Raw genomic sequence first — 16,723 nt, 5'->3', positions numbered from 1 at the left:
AATTTGGAAGCATGATGACATCTTACTTCTAAGTAGATCTGTAACTTTATCCTATATTGCCTCAATAACATTACTACACCTAAAAAAAAAAAAATCCTAATATCATCTAACATGTAGTCTATATCAGAAATTTTCCAATCATCTCCAGAATGTCTCCTTTTTAAAAAGATTTTACATATTCATTTTGAGAAAGAGAGAGAGGAGGGGTGGGAGGGAGAGGGACAAGCAGACTTCTCCACTCAGGAGTCCCAAAATGTCTCTTAAGTCTATTTCTTTTTTAATAACCAGGATCAGACAAAGTTCACTTTTTTGTGTTGCCTTATTTTTCCCCTATAGCACTGATTTTTTAAAAGATTTTATTTATTTGACAGAGATCACAAGTAGGCAGAGAGGCAGGCAGATAGGTGGAAGCAGGCTCCCCACTGAGCAGAGAGCCCAATGCAGGGCTCGATCCCAGGACCCTGAGATCATGACCTGAGCCGAAGGCAGAGGCTTTAACCCACTGAGCCACCCAGGCGCCACAGCACTGAATTTTTGAAGTGACAAGACCAGTTGCCTTGTAGAATGTTCTTTTTTTCTATATTTGTCTGTAACTGTCCTTAATGCTTTTTGTGTTTTTCTATATTTTTGGCTTGGGATTAGCATGTATTAACATTCTCAGAGAAAACAAGAATTTAATATCCAATAATCCAAATTCTAGGATTCTCTCCTGAGATGGTAATCCAAATAAAATACAAGCATTTATTCATTTTAACACAATTTACAACATTTAAAAATAATGAAAATAAGCTAAATGTTCAAATAACAGAAGATAAGTTAAATAAATTATGGCATATCCATTTAATAGGGTATTTTATAGTCAGTAGCAAGTTTATAACATTACAATGGCATGAGAAAATTGCTACAGTGGTAAGTAAAAACAGTATGATACAAACATACACAAACCACATGATCACAAAAATATCAATATATATGTTTTCATAAGCACAGGAAAACATTAGAAGGTGTAACAAAAAGTAATGGCAAACTTATCTATGAATGATATTTATTTTATAATTTTCCATGTTTTTTTTCAAAATTCCATAAAGCATATATGTTACTTTTATAATCAGATATATATTTTTTTTGGTTTAATTCCAGTGTAGTTAACATATGGTGTCATATTAGATTCAGGTGTCCAATATAGTAATCTGACAGTTTCATATATCACCTGATGTTCATCAAGACAAGTTCACTCCTTATTTTCCATCTTATCCCCCCACCCACCTGTCCTCTGATAACTATCATTTTGTTCTCAATAGTTATGAATCTGTGTCAAAATTTCTCTCTCTCCCTCTTTTTTCCCTTTGCTTCTTTGCTTTATTTTCTAAATTACACATGTGAGTGAAATCATGTGGTATCTGTCTTTCTCTGACTGACTTATTTCACTTAGCATTACACTCTCTAGCTCCATCCCAGTTGGTTCAAATCACAAGATGTCATTGTTTTTCATGGCTGAATAATAATCTAACACACACACACACACACCACTTCTTTATCCATTCATCTATCGATGGGCACTTGGTCTTCTTCCATAATTTGGCTATTGTAAATAATGTTGCTATAAATATAGGGGTGTGTGTGTCCCTTTGAATTAGTGCTTTTGGAATTTTTAAAGCATTTATTTATTTATTTTTGTTGTGTTTATTATAGTAATAATAGCTGCTTTTATTTAAATTCCAGTTAGTTAACATAAAATATAATAATAGTTTTAGTTGTACAACCATTACATACCATATTCAGTGTTCATCACAACTGCACCCCTAAGTCCCCATTGCCTATTTCCCCCATCTCGCCCCCCACCTCCCTTCTGGTGACCTTCAGTTTGGTCTTTTCCTCTATGATCAGGAACAAGACAGGTATGTTCATTCTTACAACTGTTATTTAACATAGAGCTGGAAGTCCTAGCCACAGCAATCAGACAACAAAAAGAAATAAAAAGCATCCAAATCAGCAATTAAGAAGAAAAACTTTCACTATTTGTAGATAACATGATACTCTATATAGTGTTTTTGTATTTATGGGATAGATACCCAGTAATGCAATTACTAGTTCATAGGGTAATTCTACTTCTAACTTTTGAAGAACCTCCATACTGTTTCCACAGTGCCTGCACCAGTTTGCTTTTCCACCAGAGGGAAAGAAGTTTCCACTTTCTCCACACTCTTGCCAACACTTACTGTCTCTTCTATTGTTGATTTTAGCCATTCTGACAGGTATGAGGTGATATCTCACTGTAGTTTGATTTCCATTTCACCAATGAAGAGTGATGTTGAGCATCTTTTCATGTGTCTGTTGGCCATTGAGATATCTTATTTGAACATGAACAAAAATGTCTGTTCATGTCTTCTGCCCATTTTTTAATTGGATTACTTATTTTTTGAGTGTTGAGTTATGTAAATTCTTTAGATATTTGGGATACAAACCCTAAAGGTCATATATGAAAAAAAAAAAAACGCACGTGAACATCATACTCTGAGGAAAAACTGAAAACTTTACACCTAAGGTCCAAAGGAAGACAAGCATGTCCACTCTAAGTACTTTTATTCAACATAGTACTGGAAGTCCTAGCCACAACAATTAGACCACAAAAAGAAAATGCACACAAATTTGCAAGGGATAGGTAAAACTTTCACTATTTGCAGATGGCATGACACTTTATAATGAAAACTATAAAGACTACATCAAAAAACTACTAGAACTGATAAAGGAGTTTGGTAAAGTCATAGAAGTCAATGTGTAGAAATCTGGTGCATTTCTATACACTGATAATGAAGCAGAAGAAGCAGAAGTTAAGAAAATAATGCCATTTACAATTGCACCAAAATAATAAGAACCTAGAAATAAACCTAACCAAAGAGGTGAAAGAACTGTACTCTGAAAACTATAAAACACAGATGAAAGAAATTGAAGATGACACAAAGAAATGGAAAGACATCCCATGCTCATGGATTGGAAGAACAAATATCATTAAAATGTCCATCAGGAATACTTTGGTGGCTCAGTTTGTTAAACATCTGACTTTGGCTCAGGTCATGACCTCTGGGTCCTGGAATTGAGCCCCACATAAGCCTCCATGTTCAATGGGGAATCTGCTTGTCCCTCTGCTACTCCCCCACTCATGCTTTCTCTCTCTCTCTCTCTCAAATAAATAAGTAAAATAAGTAAAATCTTTAAAAATCATACAACTTTAAAAAATAAATTAAAATCAGAATATATTTAAATATATTTAAAAGAATGTTTCTCTTATTGAACCCAGTCCTGCTTCACTATAGTATCATGGATCCATTTAACAATATCCATGCAGGACAATCAATTCTGTCTCCTTCTTCATTCCCTCCCCTATTTATTTTTTTCTCTAGAGATTTCTGTTATTACTTGCAGCTCATATTAGTTGGAAACCCTGCTTGCTCACCATCATTGTACAAAGTTCCTTCGTAGTCTTTCTCATAGAAGACTCCATGAGGCTGTATACTGAATGGCTGGGAAGCACGGTTGTAAAAGACCACCTGGATGGTGTCACCCACCTCAGCCCGGATCACTGGCCCTGGAGTATGGGAAGGAGAGACAATATGAATAAAAACAGAGATGACCAGGGGGATGGAAACAAATAAGAATGAAGGAAAAAAAGGGGAAGCGAAAGAGATTTTTAAAATCCTCTATTTGTAATAATAAGAATAATCCCTTCCTAGTGTATCGCAATTTACAGTTATAAAAAAGCATTTTAAAATCCATTATCTCATTTTGATCTTCAAACATCATATACAGGGCAGGGGATATTTTCACTTTACAAATAAGGAAACTACAGTTCAAAGAGGTGGAATTGATCTTCCCAAATTCAAATAACTGATTAGGAACAGAATCAAGACTTAAAGAAAGGGCTTTCTCCCACACCACTGTCAGATTCAATCCTATTTTCCCTACAGTTATTGTCCTTCTTCTTATAGCTGCATTTCATGGTAGGATCCATCTCAATATCTGATCTTGACTCAATCCTAAAACATTTCTGAGCATTTTGAATTATTATATCTATGTATAGGTCTTGAAATAGGTAGCTGAGCCATGATTCCTGGAGTTTTCTTTGTTCCGTGACCCACTACCTCTAACCTAGGTTGGGTCACCTTTGAGATTAACCAGAAATATCAAGAAAATACTCTGAGCATTTATGCTGGCTCAGATCCTCATTCAGTGTTTCTGGCTTGTTTTCTACTCAATTTCTACAGCTAATGCTACACTTCTGATCCAAGAAGCAAATGAAGATGACTCAATTTCTACACCTAATGCTACATCTCTGACCCAAGAAGCAAATGAAAATGAAAACATAGCATAGCAAAACATGAGATACCATGGAAAATGTGCTAAGGGAAAGATGTATAGCTATGAATATTCACCTTTAAAAAGATCTCAGATTAACAACCTAACTTTAAAACTTAAGGAATTAAGAAAAGAAATACAATTTAAACTTAAAGATAGAAGGAAGGAAATTGCAAAGATAAAGCAGAGACAAATAAAATACAGAATAGAAAAACAATAAAGAAAATCAATGAAACCAAAATTGGCTCTCTGAAAAGATCAACAAAATTGATGAACTCTCAGTGAGATGGACTAGGGGAAGAGAGGAGACTCAAATTACTAAAATCAAAAATGGAAAGGGAGGATATTACTACTAATCCTACTGATATATATATATATATATATATATATATATATATATATATACTATATTTATATATTGTATATATATGTATATGTATATATATATTACACCAACAAATTGGATAACCTAGATGAAATGGACAGAGTCCTAGAATAGAAAACCTAACAAGACTAAAGCATATAGAAATAAAAATCTGAATCTTACCATAACTAGAAAGGAGATTTTTTTCTTTATTTTTATTTTTATTTTATCACACTGTAGTTAACATACAGTGTTATATTAGTTTCAGGTGTACAGTATCATGATTCAACACTTCCATTCAACATCTAGAACTCATCACAAGGTGCACCCTCCTTAATCCCCATCACTTATTTCACCCACCCCCCACCAACCTCCCCTCTGGTAACTGTTAGTTGGTTTCTATAGTTAAAAGGTGGCCTTGTGGTTTGCCTCTCTCTCTTTCTCTTACTTTTCCTTTCCTGATTTATTTCTTAAATTCCTCATATGAGTGAAATCATATGGTATTTCTCTTTTTTTGAATGACATTTTTCATTTAACATTATTCTCTCTAGCTCCAATCATGTTACTGCAAAATGGCAAGATTTCATTTTTTCAGGCTGAATAATATTCCATTGTTTATATATACAACCTCTTCAGTTGATGGACACTTGGGCTGCTCCTGTATATATTTTGCTGCTATAAACTTATGCATGTGTATATCCCTTTGAACTATTGTTGTTGTATTTTTTTGGTAGATATTCAGTAGTAGGATTACTGGATTGTTGGATAGTTCTATTTATAACTTTTTGAGGAAAATCAATACTGTCTTTTACAGTGTCTGCACCACTTTGCATTCCTACCAACAGTGCAAAAGGGGTTCCTTCTCTCCAAATCCTCACCAACACTTATTGCTTCTTGTGTTGTTTATTTCCATCATTCTGACAGATGTGAGGTGTTAACTCATTGTGGTTTTAATTTTATTTCCCTAATGATTAATGATGTTGAGCATTTATTCATGTGTCTGTTTCCTCAGATAAAAATACTCACAGGCTGGGTGAACACAGAGTTCAGATGGAAACCAGAGAGACAAGAGTGATTGCTTCTTTGTGAGTGCTCACTGAAGAGTGTGGGAAGGAGGATAGACTTTCAGTTCTGGAGCTAGAGAGTAGGGCACCAGCATTTTCATTTAGTCCATCTTTGCTGAAAGACTTCAGGAAGCAAAACAACACCACATAATGGAATCCATTACCACTTATGCTGAGCCTGGCCCCCTGGCAAAAGAGGCACATTTTCACAACTGCAAGGGTATCTGGGAATCAGCTCAACAGACACTACCACCAGAAGACCAGCAGGAACAACTGGCTAGCACCAAGTTTACAGATCATAGAGAACTAAGAACTTCATCTCTTGGGGACAACAGTATAAAGCATTCATTTTTTTAAAAATTCTTTAGTCTTTCAGGTTTATTTTTTGAACTATTATCTTATGTTTTCAATTCATATATATATATACACACATTATATATATGTTATTGTATTTTATATATATATGTGTGTGTGTGTGTGTGTGTGTGTGTCTGTGTGTGTGTGTGTGTTTCTTTTTTTCCTGTTTTGGGATCTAGTTTCATTTGTCAAGAGGTTAAAATACACCCAAGATCTAGTTTTTGTTTTGTTTTGTTTTGTTCTATTTTCATTCTTGTTTTATCTTGCTTTGTTTTCTTCTTCTTCTTCTTCTTCTTCTTCTTCTTTTTCTTCTTCTTCTTCCTTCTTCTTTAAATCTCAGTTGTTTTTATACTGCTGTCTTTTCTCTCTCTCTTCTATTCTTTTCTGGATATAATGATGCGATGAAGAAATTCACCCCAAAAGGAAGAACAGGAGGGTAATACCCACTGAAGAGATTAATCAATACAGATATAAGTAAGATGTCTGCCCCTATAGCGGCACATGGGTCATTCTTTGTTAAGCATCTTCCTTTGTCTCATGTCATGATCTCAGGGTCCTGGGATTGAGTTCCACATCAGGCTACCTGCTCAGCAGAGTCTGTGTCTTTCCCTCCTTCTGCCCTTTCCCACCCTTCCTGTGCTCTCTCTAACTCTCTATCTCTCTCAAATAAATAAATGAAATTTATTTAAAAAATCATTATAAATACACTAGTTGGACTTGAAAATAAAAATATAAGAAACACCTGAGAATTCTTTACTGCAGAAATAAAATAGTTAAATCTAATTAGGCTGAAGTTAAAAATGCTATTACTGAGATGCAGTCATAAATGGAGGCTCTAACAGGAAAGGAAGAACAAGGCAAAAGAGATAGCCAGTGATATAGAAGATAAAATTACAGAAATTTTTAAAATGCTAGAAAGAAGAGAGAAAGACAACTACTGGATTATAAAAGGAGACTCTAAGAACTCAGCAATTCCATAAAGTGAAATAATATCCACTTAATGGGGTCGCAGAAGGTGACGGGGAGAGCACAGAAGGTTTACTTGAACAAATTACAGCTGAGAACTTTCCTAATCTGAGAAAGGGAACAGGAATTCAAGCACGGGAGACACAGACAACCCCCCTCAAAATCAATAAGTAAGCCAATATCTCAATATATAATAGCAATGCTTGCAAACATCACAAATAAAGAGAAAATCCAGAAAGCAGCTCAGGGCAAGAGATCCTTAATCTGCAAGTGTAGACACATAAGGCTGGCAGCAGACTAGTCTAGAGAGACCTGCCTGGCCAGAAAGACTAGCATGATATATTCAGAATACTAAGTGGGAAAAAATATGCAACCAAGAACATTTTATCCTGAAAGCCTGTCATTCAGAATAGAAGGAGAGATAAAGAGTTTCTAGGAAAAAACAAAAACAAACAAAACAAGACAAAAACTAAAGGAATCTATAAACACTAAACTAGCCCTGCAAGAAATATTACATGGGTTCTTTGAGCAAAGAGAGAACACAAAGTAACAACAAGCAGAAAAGAAAGGAGACATTCTATAGAAACACTGACTTTATGTGTAATGTAATAGCATTAGTATTATATCTTTCAAGAATTACTCTGAATATAAATGGACTGAATGCCACAATAAAAGGCAAAGTTGGGATCGCCTGGGTGGCTCTGTTGGTTAAGTGTCTTACTTCAGCTCAGGACATGATCCAGGGTCCGGGAATCATGCCCCAAAGACTCCCTATTCAGTGGGGAATCCAATTCTCACTCTCCTTCTGCCCCTCCCCCGATCATGCACATTCTCTCCCTCTTTCTTTCTCTCTCTCTCTCTCTCTCATTCTCTCTCAAATAAATAAATAATCTTTAAAAAAAGGCATAGGTTATCAGACTGCATAAAAAACAGAGGACCCATCTATATAATGGGTACAGGAGACTCATTTTAGACCCAAAGACAACTCCAGATTGAAAGTGGGGGGGTGAATAAATATGTATCATGCTAATAGGCATCAAAAGAATTCCCTATATTAGACAAACTAGATCTTAAACCAAAGACTGTAATAAGAGATGAAGGAAGACACTCTATCATAATAAAAGGGTCTAATCAAAAAGAGGATCTAACAATTATAAATATTGATGCTCCCAAATTGGGAATACCCAAATATATAAAAACAATAAGGAACATAAAGGAACTCAGTGATTATAATACAATAAAAGTAAGGGATGTGAACTCCCCACTTGCATCAATGGATAGATCATCTTAGCAGAAAATCAATAAGAAAACAAGGGGGCTTTGAATGACACATTGGACCAGATGGACTAACAAATATATTCAAAACATTTCATCCTAAAGCATCAGACAAACATTCTTCTCAAGTACATATGTAAAATTCTCCAGAAAACATCATACGCTAGGTCACAAATCATGTCTCAAGCAGTAAAAAAGGACTGACATTATACCGTGCATACTTTCAGACCACAATGTTTTAAAACTTGAAGTTAACCACAAGAAAGAATTTGGAACAAACCCAAATTCATGGAGATTAATGAGCATCCTACTAAAGAATGAATGGGAGGGAGGAGTCAAAATGGCAGAGAAGTAGCAGGCTGAGACGACATCAGGGTAGCAGGAGATCAGCGAGATAGCTTATCAAACCTTTGTGAACACCTACAAATCCAACAGGAAATCGAAGAGAAGAAGAGCAACAATTCTAGAAACAGAAAATCAAACACTTTCTGAAAGGTAAGACCGGCAGAAAAGTGAATCCAAAACGATGGAAGATAGACAGCGGAGGGAGGGGCCGTCTCCCAGCAAGCAGTGGAACAATGGAGCACAAAGTCAGGACTTTTAAAAGTGTGCTCCACTGAGGGACATTGCTCCAGAGGCTAAACCAGAGTGAAGCCCACGTGGGGTCAGCGTTACCCCAGGTCCCACGGGGTCACAGAAGGATCAGGGATGTCTGAGTGTCACAGATCTTGCAGCCATTAGAGCAGGGAAGCTGGCTACAGAGACAGAGCTGAGGAGTGAGCTCTCAACTTCGGGTTATCTTGAACCATGATCCGGGGCACAGGCAACTACTCTGTGAGTGGAGCCCCCACAAGATGTGGGGAGACACCGCCTGGAAGAGCTCAGGGATCTGCAGGATTTTGAGACTCCAGGAGGGGCTGTGTGCCAGAGACAGAGACACTTGGTCACAGGCTGGGTGAGCTTGGAGCAGAGCCAGAGGCCAGGGAGATGGGAGTGATTGAGTGGTTTTCTCAGAGGGTGAACTGAGGAGTGGTGCCCCGAGCTCTTGGCTCCTCTAGGCTGGAGATTGAGAGGCTGCCCTTTTCATTCCCATCCTCCGGAACTCTATGGAAAGCGCTCAGGGAACAAAAGCTCCCAAAAGTGAATCCAAGCGGATTAATTAGCCTGGCCCCTGGTAAGGGCTGTGCAATTCTGCTTCAGGCAAAGACACTTGAGAATCAATACAAAAGGCTTCTACCCCAGAAGATCAGCAAGAAATCCTGCCAAGACCAAGTTCACTTACAAAGGAGAACAGCAGACTTCCAGAGGAGGAGAAAGTAAATCATGGAATCATGGCTTTCTCCCCATGATTCTTTAGTCTTGCAGTTAATTTTTTTAAGTTTATTTTTTTTCTTCTGCTAATTTTTTACACTTTCCCCCATCCCCTTTAACGTGTTTTAACTAGTTTATCTTAACAATACCTTTCATAAAATAAAAAAAAAAACTTTTTTTGGATTTTCATTATTATAGTCATATTTTATCCTTCATTGTATCTAACTTTGTTTTTTGTACACACATAGGGGTTTTTCTTCTAAAAAATTTGGGGTACAACTTCATCTAATAGATCAAAATATACCCTAAATCTAGCTCCAGGTTTTTTCTAGTCTCCAGCTCCAGCAAAGCTCTCCACTTTCTTTTTCTTAATTCTCCCAACCAACTTACTTTATCAACTCTTTTTTAGAAATTTAATTTTTTTTATCTTTATAGGCATATTCCATCCTTTCCTTGTGTTACCCTTATATATGTTTTACATTCTCTAAAATTTTGGGAGGTAGTTTCTTCTAAGAGACCAAAATACTCCCAAAATTAAGTGGGGGACCCTGTTCTAGTCACCAGTCTAATATATATATATTTTTTCTTCTTTTTTATATTTTTTCTTTATTTGTTTTCTTTTTTAATTCTTTTTTCTGAAATTCTTTTTATTCCCTTTCTCCCCCCCACGATTTGGGGTCTCTTCTGATCTGGTTAAAGCACATTTTCCTGGGGTCTTTGCCACCCTTTTAGTATTTTATTTGCTCCTTCATATATTCTAATCTAGACAAAATGACAAGGTGGAAAAACTCACCACAAAAAAAAAAAAAAAGAACAAGAGGCAATACTGAAGGCCAAGGACCTAATCAATAAATACAGACATTGGTAATTTGTCAGATCTAGAGTTCAGAATGACGATTCTCAAGGTGTTAGCCAGGCTCGAAAAAGGCATGGAAGATATTAGAGAAACCCTCTCCAGAGAGATAAAATCCCTTTCTGGAGAAATAAAAGAACTAAAATCTAACCAAGTTGAAATAAAAAAAAAAAAACTATTAATGAGGTGCAATAAAAAATGGAGGCTCTCACTGCTAGGATAAATGAGGCAGAAGAAAGAATTAGTGATATAGAAGACCAAATGACAGAGAATAAAGAAGTTGAGCAAAAGAGAGACAAACAAATATTGGACCACGAGGGTAGAATTAGAGACATAAATGATACCATAAGATGAAACAACATTAGAATAATTAGGATTCCAGAAGAAGAAGAAAGAGAGGTGGGAGCAGAAGGTATATTGGAAAGAATTATTGGAGAGAATTTCCCTAATATGGCAAAGGGAACAAGCATCAAAATCCAGGAGGTGCAGAGACCCCTCTCAAAATCAATAAGAATAGGTCCACACCCTGTCACACAATAGTAAAATTTAAAAGTCTTAGCGACAAAGAGAAACTCCTGAAAGCAGCCTGGGAAAAGAAGTCTGTAACATACAATGGTAATAATATTAGATTGGCAGCAGACTTATCCACAGAGACCTGGCAGGCCAGAAAGAACTGGTGTGATATATTCAGAGCACTAAACAAGAAAATCATGCAGCCAAGAATACTATATCCAGCTAGGCTATCATTGAAAATGGAAGGAGAGACAAAAAAAAATATTCCAGGACAAACAAAAACTGAAAGAATTTGCAAACACCAAACCAGCTCTACAGGAAATATTGAAAGGGTCGTCTAAGCAAAGAGAGACCCTAAAAGTAGTAGATCAGAAAGGAACAGAGACAATATACAGAAACAGTCACCTTACAGGAAATACGACAGAATTAAATTCATATTTCTCATTAGTTACCCTGAATGTAGATGGGCTAAGTGTCCCAGTCAAAAGACACCAGTATCTGTGTGGAATGGATAAAAAAACAAAACCCATCAATATGCTGCCTACAAGAAATCCATTTTAGACATGAAGACACCTCCAGATTTAAAGTGAGGGGGTGGGGCACCTGGGTGGCTCAGTAAGGTAAAGCATCTGACTTTGGCTCGGGTTATGATCTCAGCGTCCTTGGATCGAGCCCCACATTGGGCTCTCTGCTTAGCAGAGAGCCTGCTTCCTCCTCCTCTCTCTCACTACCTGCTTGTAACTTCTGTCTGTCAAATAAATAAATAAAATATTAGGAAAAAAATAAAGTAAGGGAGTGGAAAACCATTTACCATGCAAATGGACATCAGAAGAAAGCTGGGGTGGCAATCCTTAGATCAATTAGATTTTAAGCCAAAGTCTATAATAAGAGATGAGGAAGTACACTATATCCTACTCAAAGGGTCTGTCCAACAAGAAGATCTAACAATTTTAAATATCTATGCTCCTAACATGGGAACAGCCAAGTATATAAACCAATTAATAACAAAATCAAAGAAACACATAGACAATAATACAATAATAGTAGGGGACATTAACAATCCCCTCACTGAAATGGGTAGATCATCCAAGCAAAAGATCAACAAGGAAATACAGGCCTTAAATGACACACTGGACCAGACGGGCATCACAGATATATTCAGTACATGCCATTCCAAAGCAACAGAATACACATTCTTCTCTAGTGCACATGGAACATTCTCCAGAAGAGAGCACATCCTGGGTCATAAATCAGGTCTCAACCGGTATCAAAAGATTGGGATTATTCCCTGCATATATTCAGACCACAATGCTCTGAAGCTAGAGCTCAATCACAAGAGGAAATTTGGAAAGAACCCAAATACTTGGAGATTAAACAGCATCCTTCTAAAGAATGAATGGGTCAAACAGGAAATTGAAGAATTGAAAAAACTCATGGAAACACATGATAATGAAAACACAATGGTTCAAAATCTGTGGGACACAGCAAAGGCAGTCCTGAGAGGAAAATACATAGCAAAACAAGCCTTTCTCAAGAAACAAGAAAGGTTTCAAATACACAACCTAACCCTGTACCTAAAAGAGCTGGAGAAAGAACAGCAAAGAAAGCCTAAACCCAGCAGGAGAAGAGAAATCATAAAGATCAGAGCAGAAATCAATGAAATAGAAACCAAAAGAACAATCGAACAGAGCAATGAAACTAGGAGCTGAGTTCACTGAAAGAATTAAATATTGACAAACCCATGGCCAGACTTACCAAAAAGAAAACAGAAAGGACTCAAATAAATAAAATCATGAATGAACGAGGAGAGACCACAACCAACACCAAAGAAATACAAACAATTATAAGAACATATTATGAGCAACTATACACCAGCAAATTTGACAATCTGGAAGAAATGGATGGGGAGACAAGATGGCAGGGAAGTAGGAGGAGACGCCGTTTCAACCTGTACCCTAAAGTGAGCTGATTACCTACCAAAGAACTCCGATCACCCATGAAATCACCCTGAGAGCAGAATTACACATGTCTGGATCTCTACAGGGGCAGAAGATGCCAGTGAGCAGGTAAAGAGGAGTGGGAAATTCAGACTGATATCAGAAGATAAACAAAATGGGGAGGGAGCCACCAGAGGCGACAGATTGGAAAGTAATACCCCAAATCGAGAGTGCCCTGCAACTGGGAACCAGCATTAACTTGGAGTCTGGTTGAAAGTGTTCAAAAAGAGCAAAGGATCACGGGGGAAATTGTAGGAATCGGGGCAGCTAGGGACAGGGGTTTAAGTCCCTGGACACAGGACAGCCTCCCCTGGTGCTGAGCCAGAGAGAGTGTGGCAGAGAAACCAGGTCTTGGTCTCTGAGACACCAGTGCACCCGAGAACGCCTGGGGTCCAGCTCTTGTGAGGGGCTGGGAGCCTTGCCAGATGGAAGAATGCCAGCACCTGCCATCAGAGCCTGAGACATGTGTCGCTCACACCGTCCCTTGAGAGAGGTGTGGGCTGGCACCAGCTCAGCTCTTGCTCTTAGACCCACACTGCGCCATCAGAGCCTGAGAAGCGCATGCCCCACACCCTCCCCTGGGAGAGTGCACACAGGCGCCAGCCAGGAGGTTTCATACCTTGAAAGACCAGGAACTCTGAGCCTGAGCCAGCAGGAAAATATCAAAGTGCAAACGCTGCTTAGAACCTCACTGGCGGTCTGGAGCTGCCCAGACAGCCGCCGCTGCTGTGGTTTTGGATACAAGCAGGAGATCCTGCATCCCCAGGGACTGCGACTCAGAACCCACTCTGCCAGAGGCGAAGGGGGAATTTATGAACTCTCCAACACCCACAGGGGAGCAGGCTGAGGCTTCTTTCTGAGATGGAGGTTGGGGTGCAGTTTGCTTTCCTCTAAACCTCCAAAAACCATCAAAAGCTGTCAAGGCGAGAGAAAACAGATGAACAAACATAAAAACCTCCAGACAACAAAAGCCTGAAAAAAAATGATTTCCTCAGAGCTCACCCCCTTGAGGGGGGCGGGAGGACTTGACTCAGGGAACATTATTGACTGAAAACACACAAGGCAGGCCCCTCCCCCAGAAAAACAACCAGGAAAGAAAAAAAATAAATAAAGACGACAAGAGAACAACCACCACTGCTTCACAGATACAACTTTTATTTTTAACTCGTTACCACTATTCTGGTTCATTTTTTTAATATAGATAATTTTTAACCTATTTACCATCGCAGTGAGATTTCCAGTTCATCAAATTCCATAATAAACTTCTAACCTGAACTTTTTGATACATGAACCCCTGCTTTTCTTTTGCTTTTCTATTTTTTCAAAAGTTTTTTTTTAATTTTAGTTTAGTTTAGTTTATTCTTTTTTTAATTTTTATTTTCTAATATTCATATACAGTTAAACTTCAAGGTTTCCCCAATGAATGCTACCCCTATAGGTACCACTTTTTAATCCTCCTTTATCTTAAGAAAGTTGAGTCCTTTAACAAAGATATCAAGATATATCCAGGAAGAATCAAAATAACCTTTCTCGCCCACACTGAGAATTTATAACCACTCTCCAATCTTTCTCGTCCACCAGCGTTTCTGTGTATTTGTGTCTGTCCTGCTAGTATATAAATCTTATACTTGGGTTTCTTTTTAACAAGGTTCTTCATCGTTTTGCTTATATATATATATTTTTGCTCTTCTCATATACTTTTATCAGTCTTTTGTTTGTCTGTTTTTGTTTGTATACTTCATAAATTTTATATTGAGGGCCATTTGGAGTAAGCCTTCTCTTTTATCTTCCCTTTTTTCCTCTCTCTCTCTCTCTTCTTTTCTTTTCTATTTTCTTTCACTTGGGTGGGGAATCCTGATTGCTCAGAAGCATTCCAGGGTGCACCTTGACTATACCACAGTCGATACATCCAGCTATATCCAATCAGTCATCTCTCACCAAAATGACTAGGAGAAGAAATGCCCAACAAAAGAAGAATACAGAGGATGGGCCTTCTACAACAGAGCTAATGGCTATCGACATAGACAATATGTAGGAAAACAATTCAGGCTAAAAATTATCCAGGCAATAGCTAGGTTTGAGAAAGCCATGAATGACCAAACAGAATTGATTAGGGCAGAACTGAAAGCCACCAGGGATGATGCTCATAATGCTCTCAATGAGTTCCAATCTAATCTAAATTCTCTAAAAGCTAGGGAAACTGAGACAGAAGATAGAATTAGTGATCTGGAGGACAAACAGATAGAGAGAAAGGATCAGGAGGAAGCCTGGAACAAACAGCTCAGAAGCCACGAAAACAGAATCAGGGAAATAAATGATGCCAGGTAACGTTCCAAAGTCAGAATTATTGGAATCCCTGAAGGGGAGGAGAAAGAAAGAAGTCTAGAAGATATAGTGGAAGAAGTTGTCTATGAAAATTATCCCAATGTCACGAATGGAACCAGCGTTCATGTACTAGAGGCAGAATGGTTTCTCCCCAAGATTATAGATTCTCCAAAGTCCTCAAGACACCTGATAGTAAGAATGAAGAATTATAACTGTAGGCAGATCCTCTTGAAAGCAGCTAGGACAAAGAACCTCCTTACATACAGAGGAAAGCCCATTAGAATAACGTCAGACCTGGCCACAGAGACCTGGAAAGCCAGAAAGGGCTGGAAAAATATATTCAGGGCACTAAATGAGAAGAACATGCAGCCAAGAATACTTTATCCAGCAAGACTGATGTTCAAAATGGATGGAGAGCTAAAGAGTTTCCAAGAACTGCAAGGCTTAAAAGACTACACAACCAACAAGCTGACACTGCAGGAAATATTAAGGGGCGTTCTATAAAAGAGAAAAATTCTAAAAATATCATTGAACAGAAATATAGGGACAATCTACAGAAAGAAAAACTTCAAAGGTAACACAATATCAATAAAAACGTATCTATCAATAATCAATCTCAATTTGAATGGCCTAAATGCGCCCATAAAACGACACAGGGTTGCAGATTGGATAAAAAAACAGGACCTATTCGTGTGTTGTCTACAAGAGACCCATTTTGAAACTAAAGATGCACCCAGACTGAAAGTGAAGGGATGGAGAAGCATCTTTCATGCCAATGGGCCTCAAAAGAAGGCCAGGATAGCAATTCTCATATCAGATAAATTAGATTTTAAACTAAAGAGTGTAGTCAGAGATACAGAAGGACACTACATAACATAAAGGGACTATCCACCAAGAAGATCTAACAATTGTAAATATCTACGACTCCAATATGGGAGCAGCCAATTACATAAGAAAACTATTAATCAAGGTAAAGAGTCATAGTGATATGAATACAGTAACAGTAGGAGACATAAACACACCTCTCTCAGTAATAGACAGCTCATTGAAGCAGAAACTCAATAAAGAAACAAGAGCATTGATTGAAACATTGGACCAGATGGACCTCATGGATATATAAAAAACATTCCACCCTAAAACAACAGAATACTCATCCTTCTCAAGTGGACATGGAACCTTCTCAAGAATGGACCAAATACTGGGTCACATATCAGGACTCAACCAATACCAAAAGACTGACATTATTTTATTTTATTTTATTTATTTATTTGTTTATTTTATTTGACATTAATTTGACAATCTGGAACAAATGGATATGTTCCTAGAGACGTATAAATACCAAAAC

The 16,723-nt window shown here is 37.6% G+C and overlaps 1 protein-coding gene across 3 annotated transcripts in view; it reads right to left on the bottom strand.

Moving 5' to 3' along the window:
- Nucleotides 1–16,723, bottom strand: part of HEPH (hephaestin) — a 137,150-nt gene that overhangs the window by 76,932 nt on the left and 43,495 nt on the right. For 2 of the 3 annotated variants that reach the window (XM_045995746.1, XM_045995744.1), the window contains exon 9: nt 3,455–3,586. The exons of the other annotated variant lie outside the window; for it this stretch is intronic. In XM_045995746.1, the coding sequence (XP_045851702.1) occupies nt 3,455–3,586 (132 nt within the window). The remainder of the gene's footprint in view (nt 1–3,454; nt 3,587–16,723) is intronic. 3 annotated transcript variants of the gene reach the window in all.

Source organism: Meles meles, chromosome X, assembly GCF_922984935.1.
Source record: "Meles meles chromosome X, mMelMel3.1 paternal haplotype, whole genome shotgun sequence".
In the NCBI taxonomy this organism is placed as follows: domain Eukaryota; kingdom Metazoa; phylum Chordata; class Mammalia; order Carnivora; family Mustelidae; genus Meles; species Meles meles.
The sequence above is the reverse complement of the archived record's forward strand: the minus strand, read 5'-3'. Positions and strand labels throughout refer to the sequence as shown.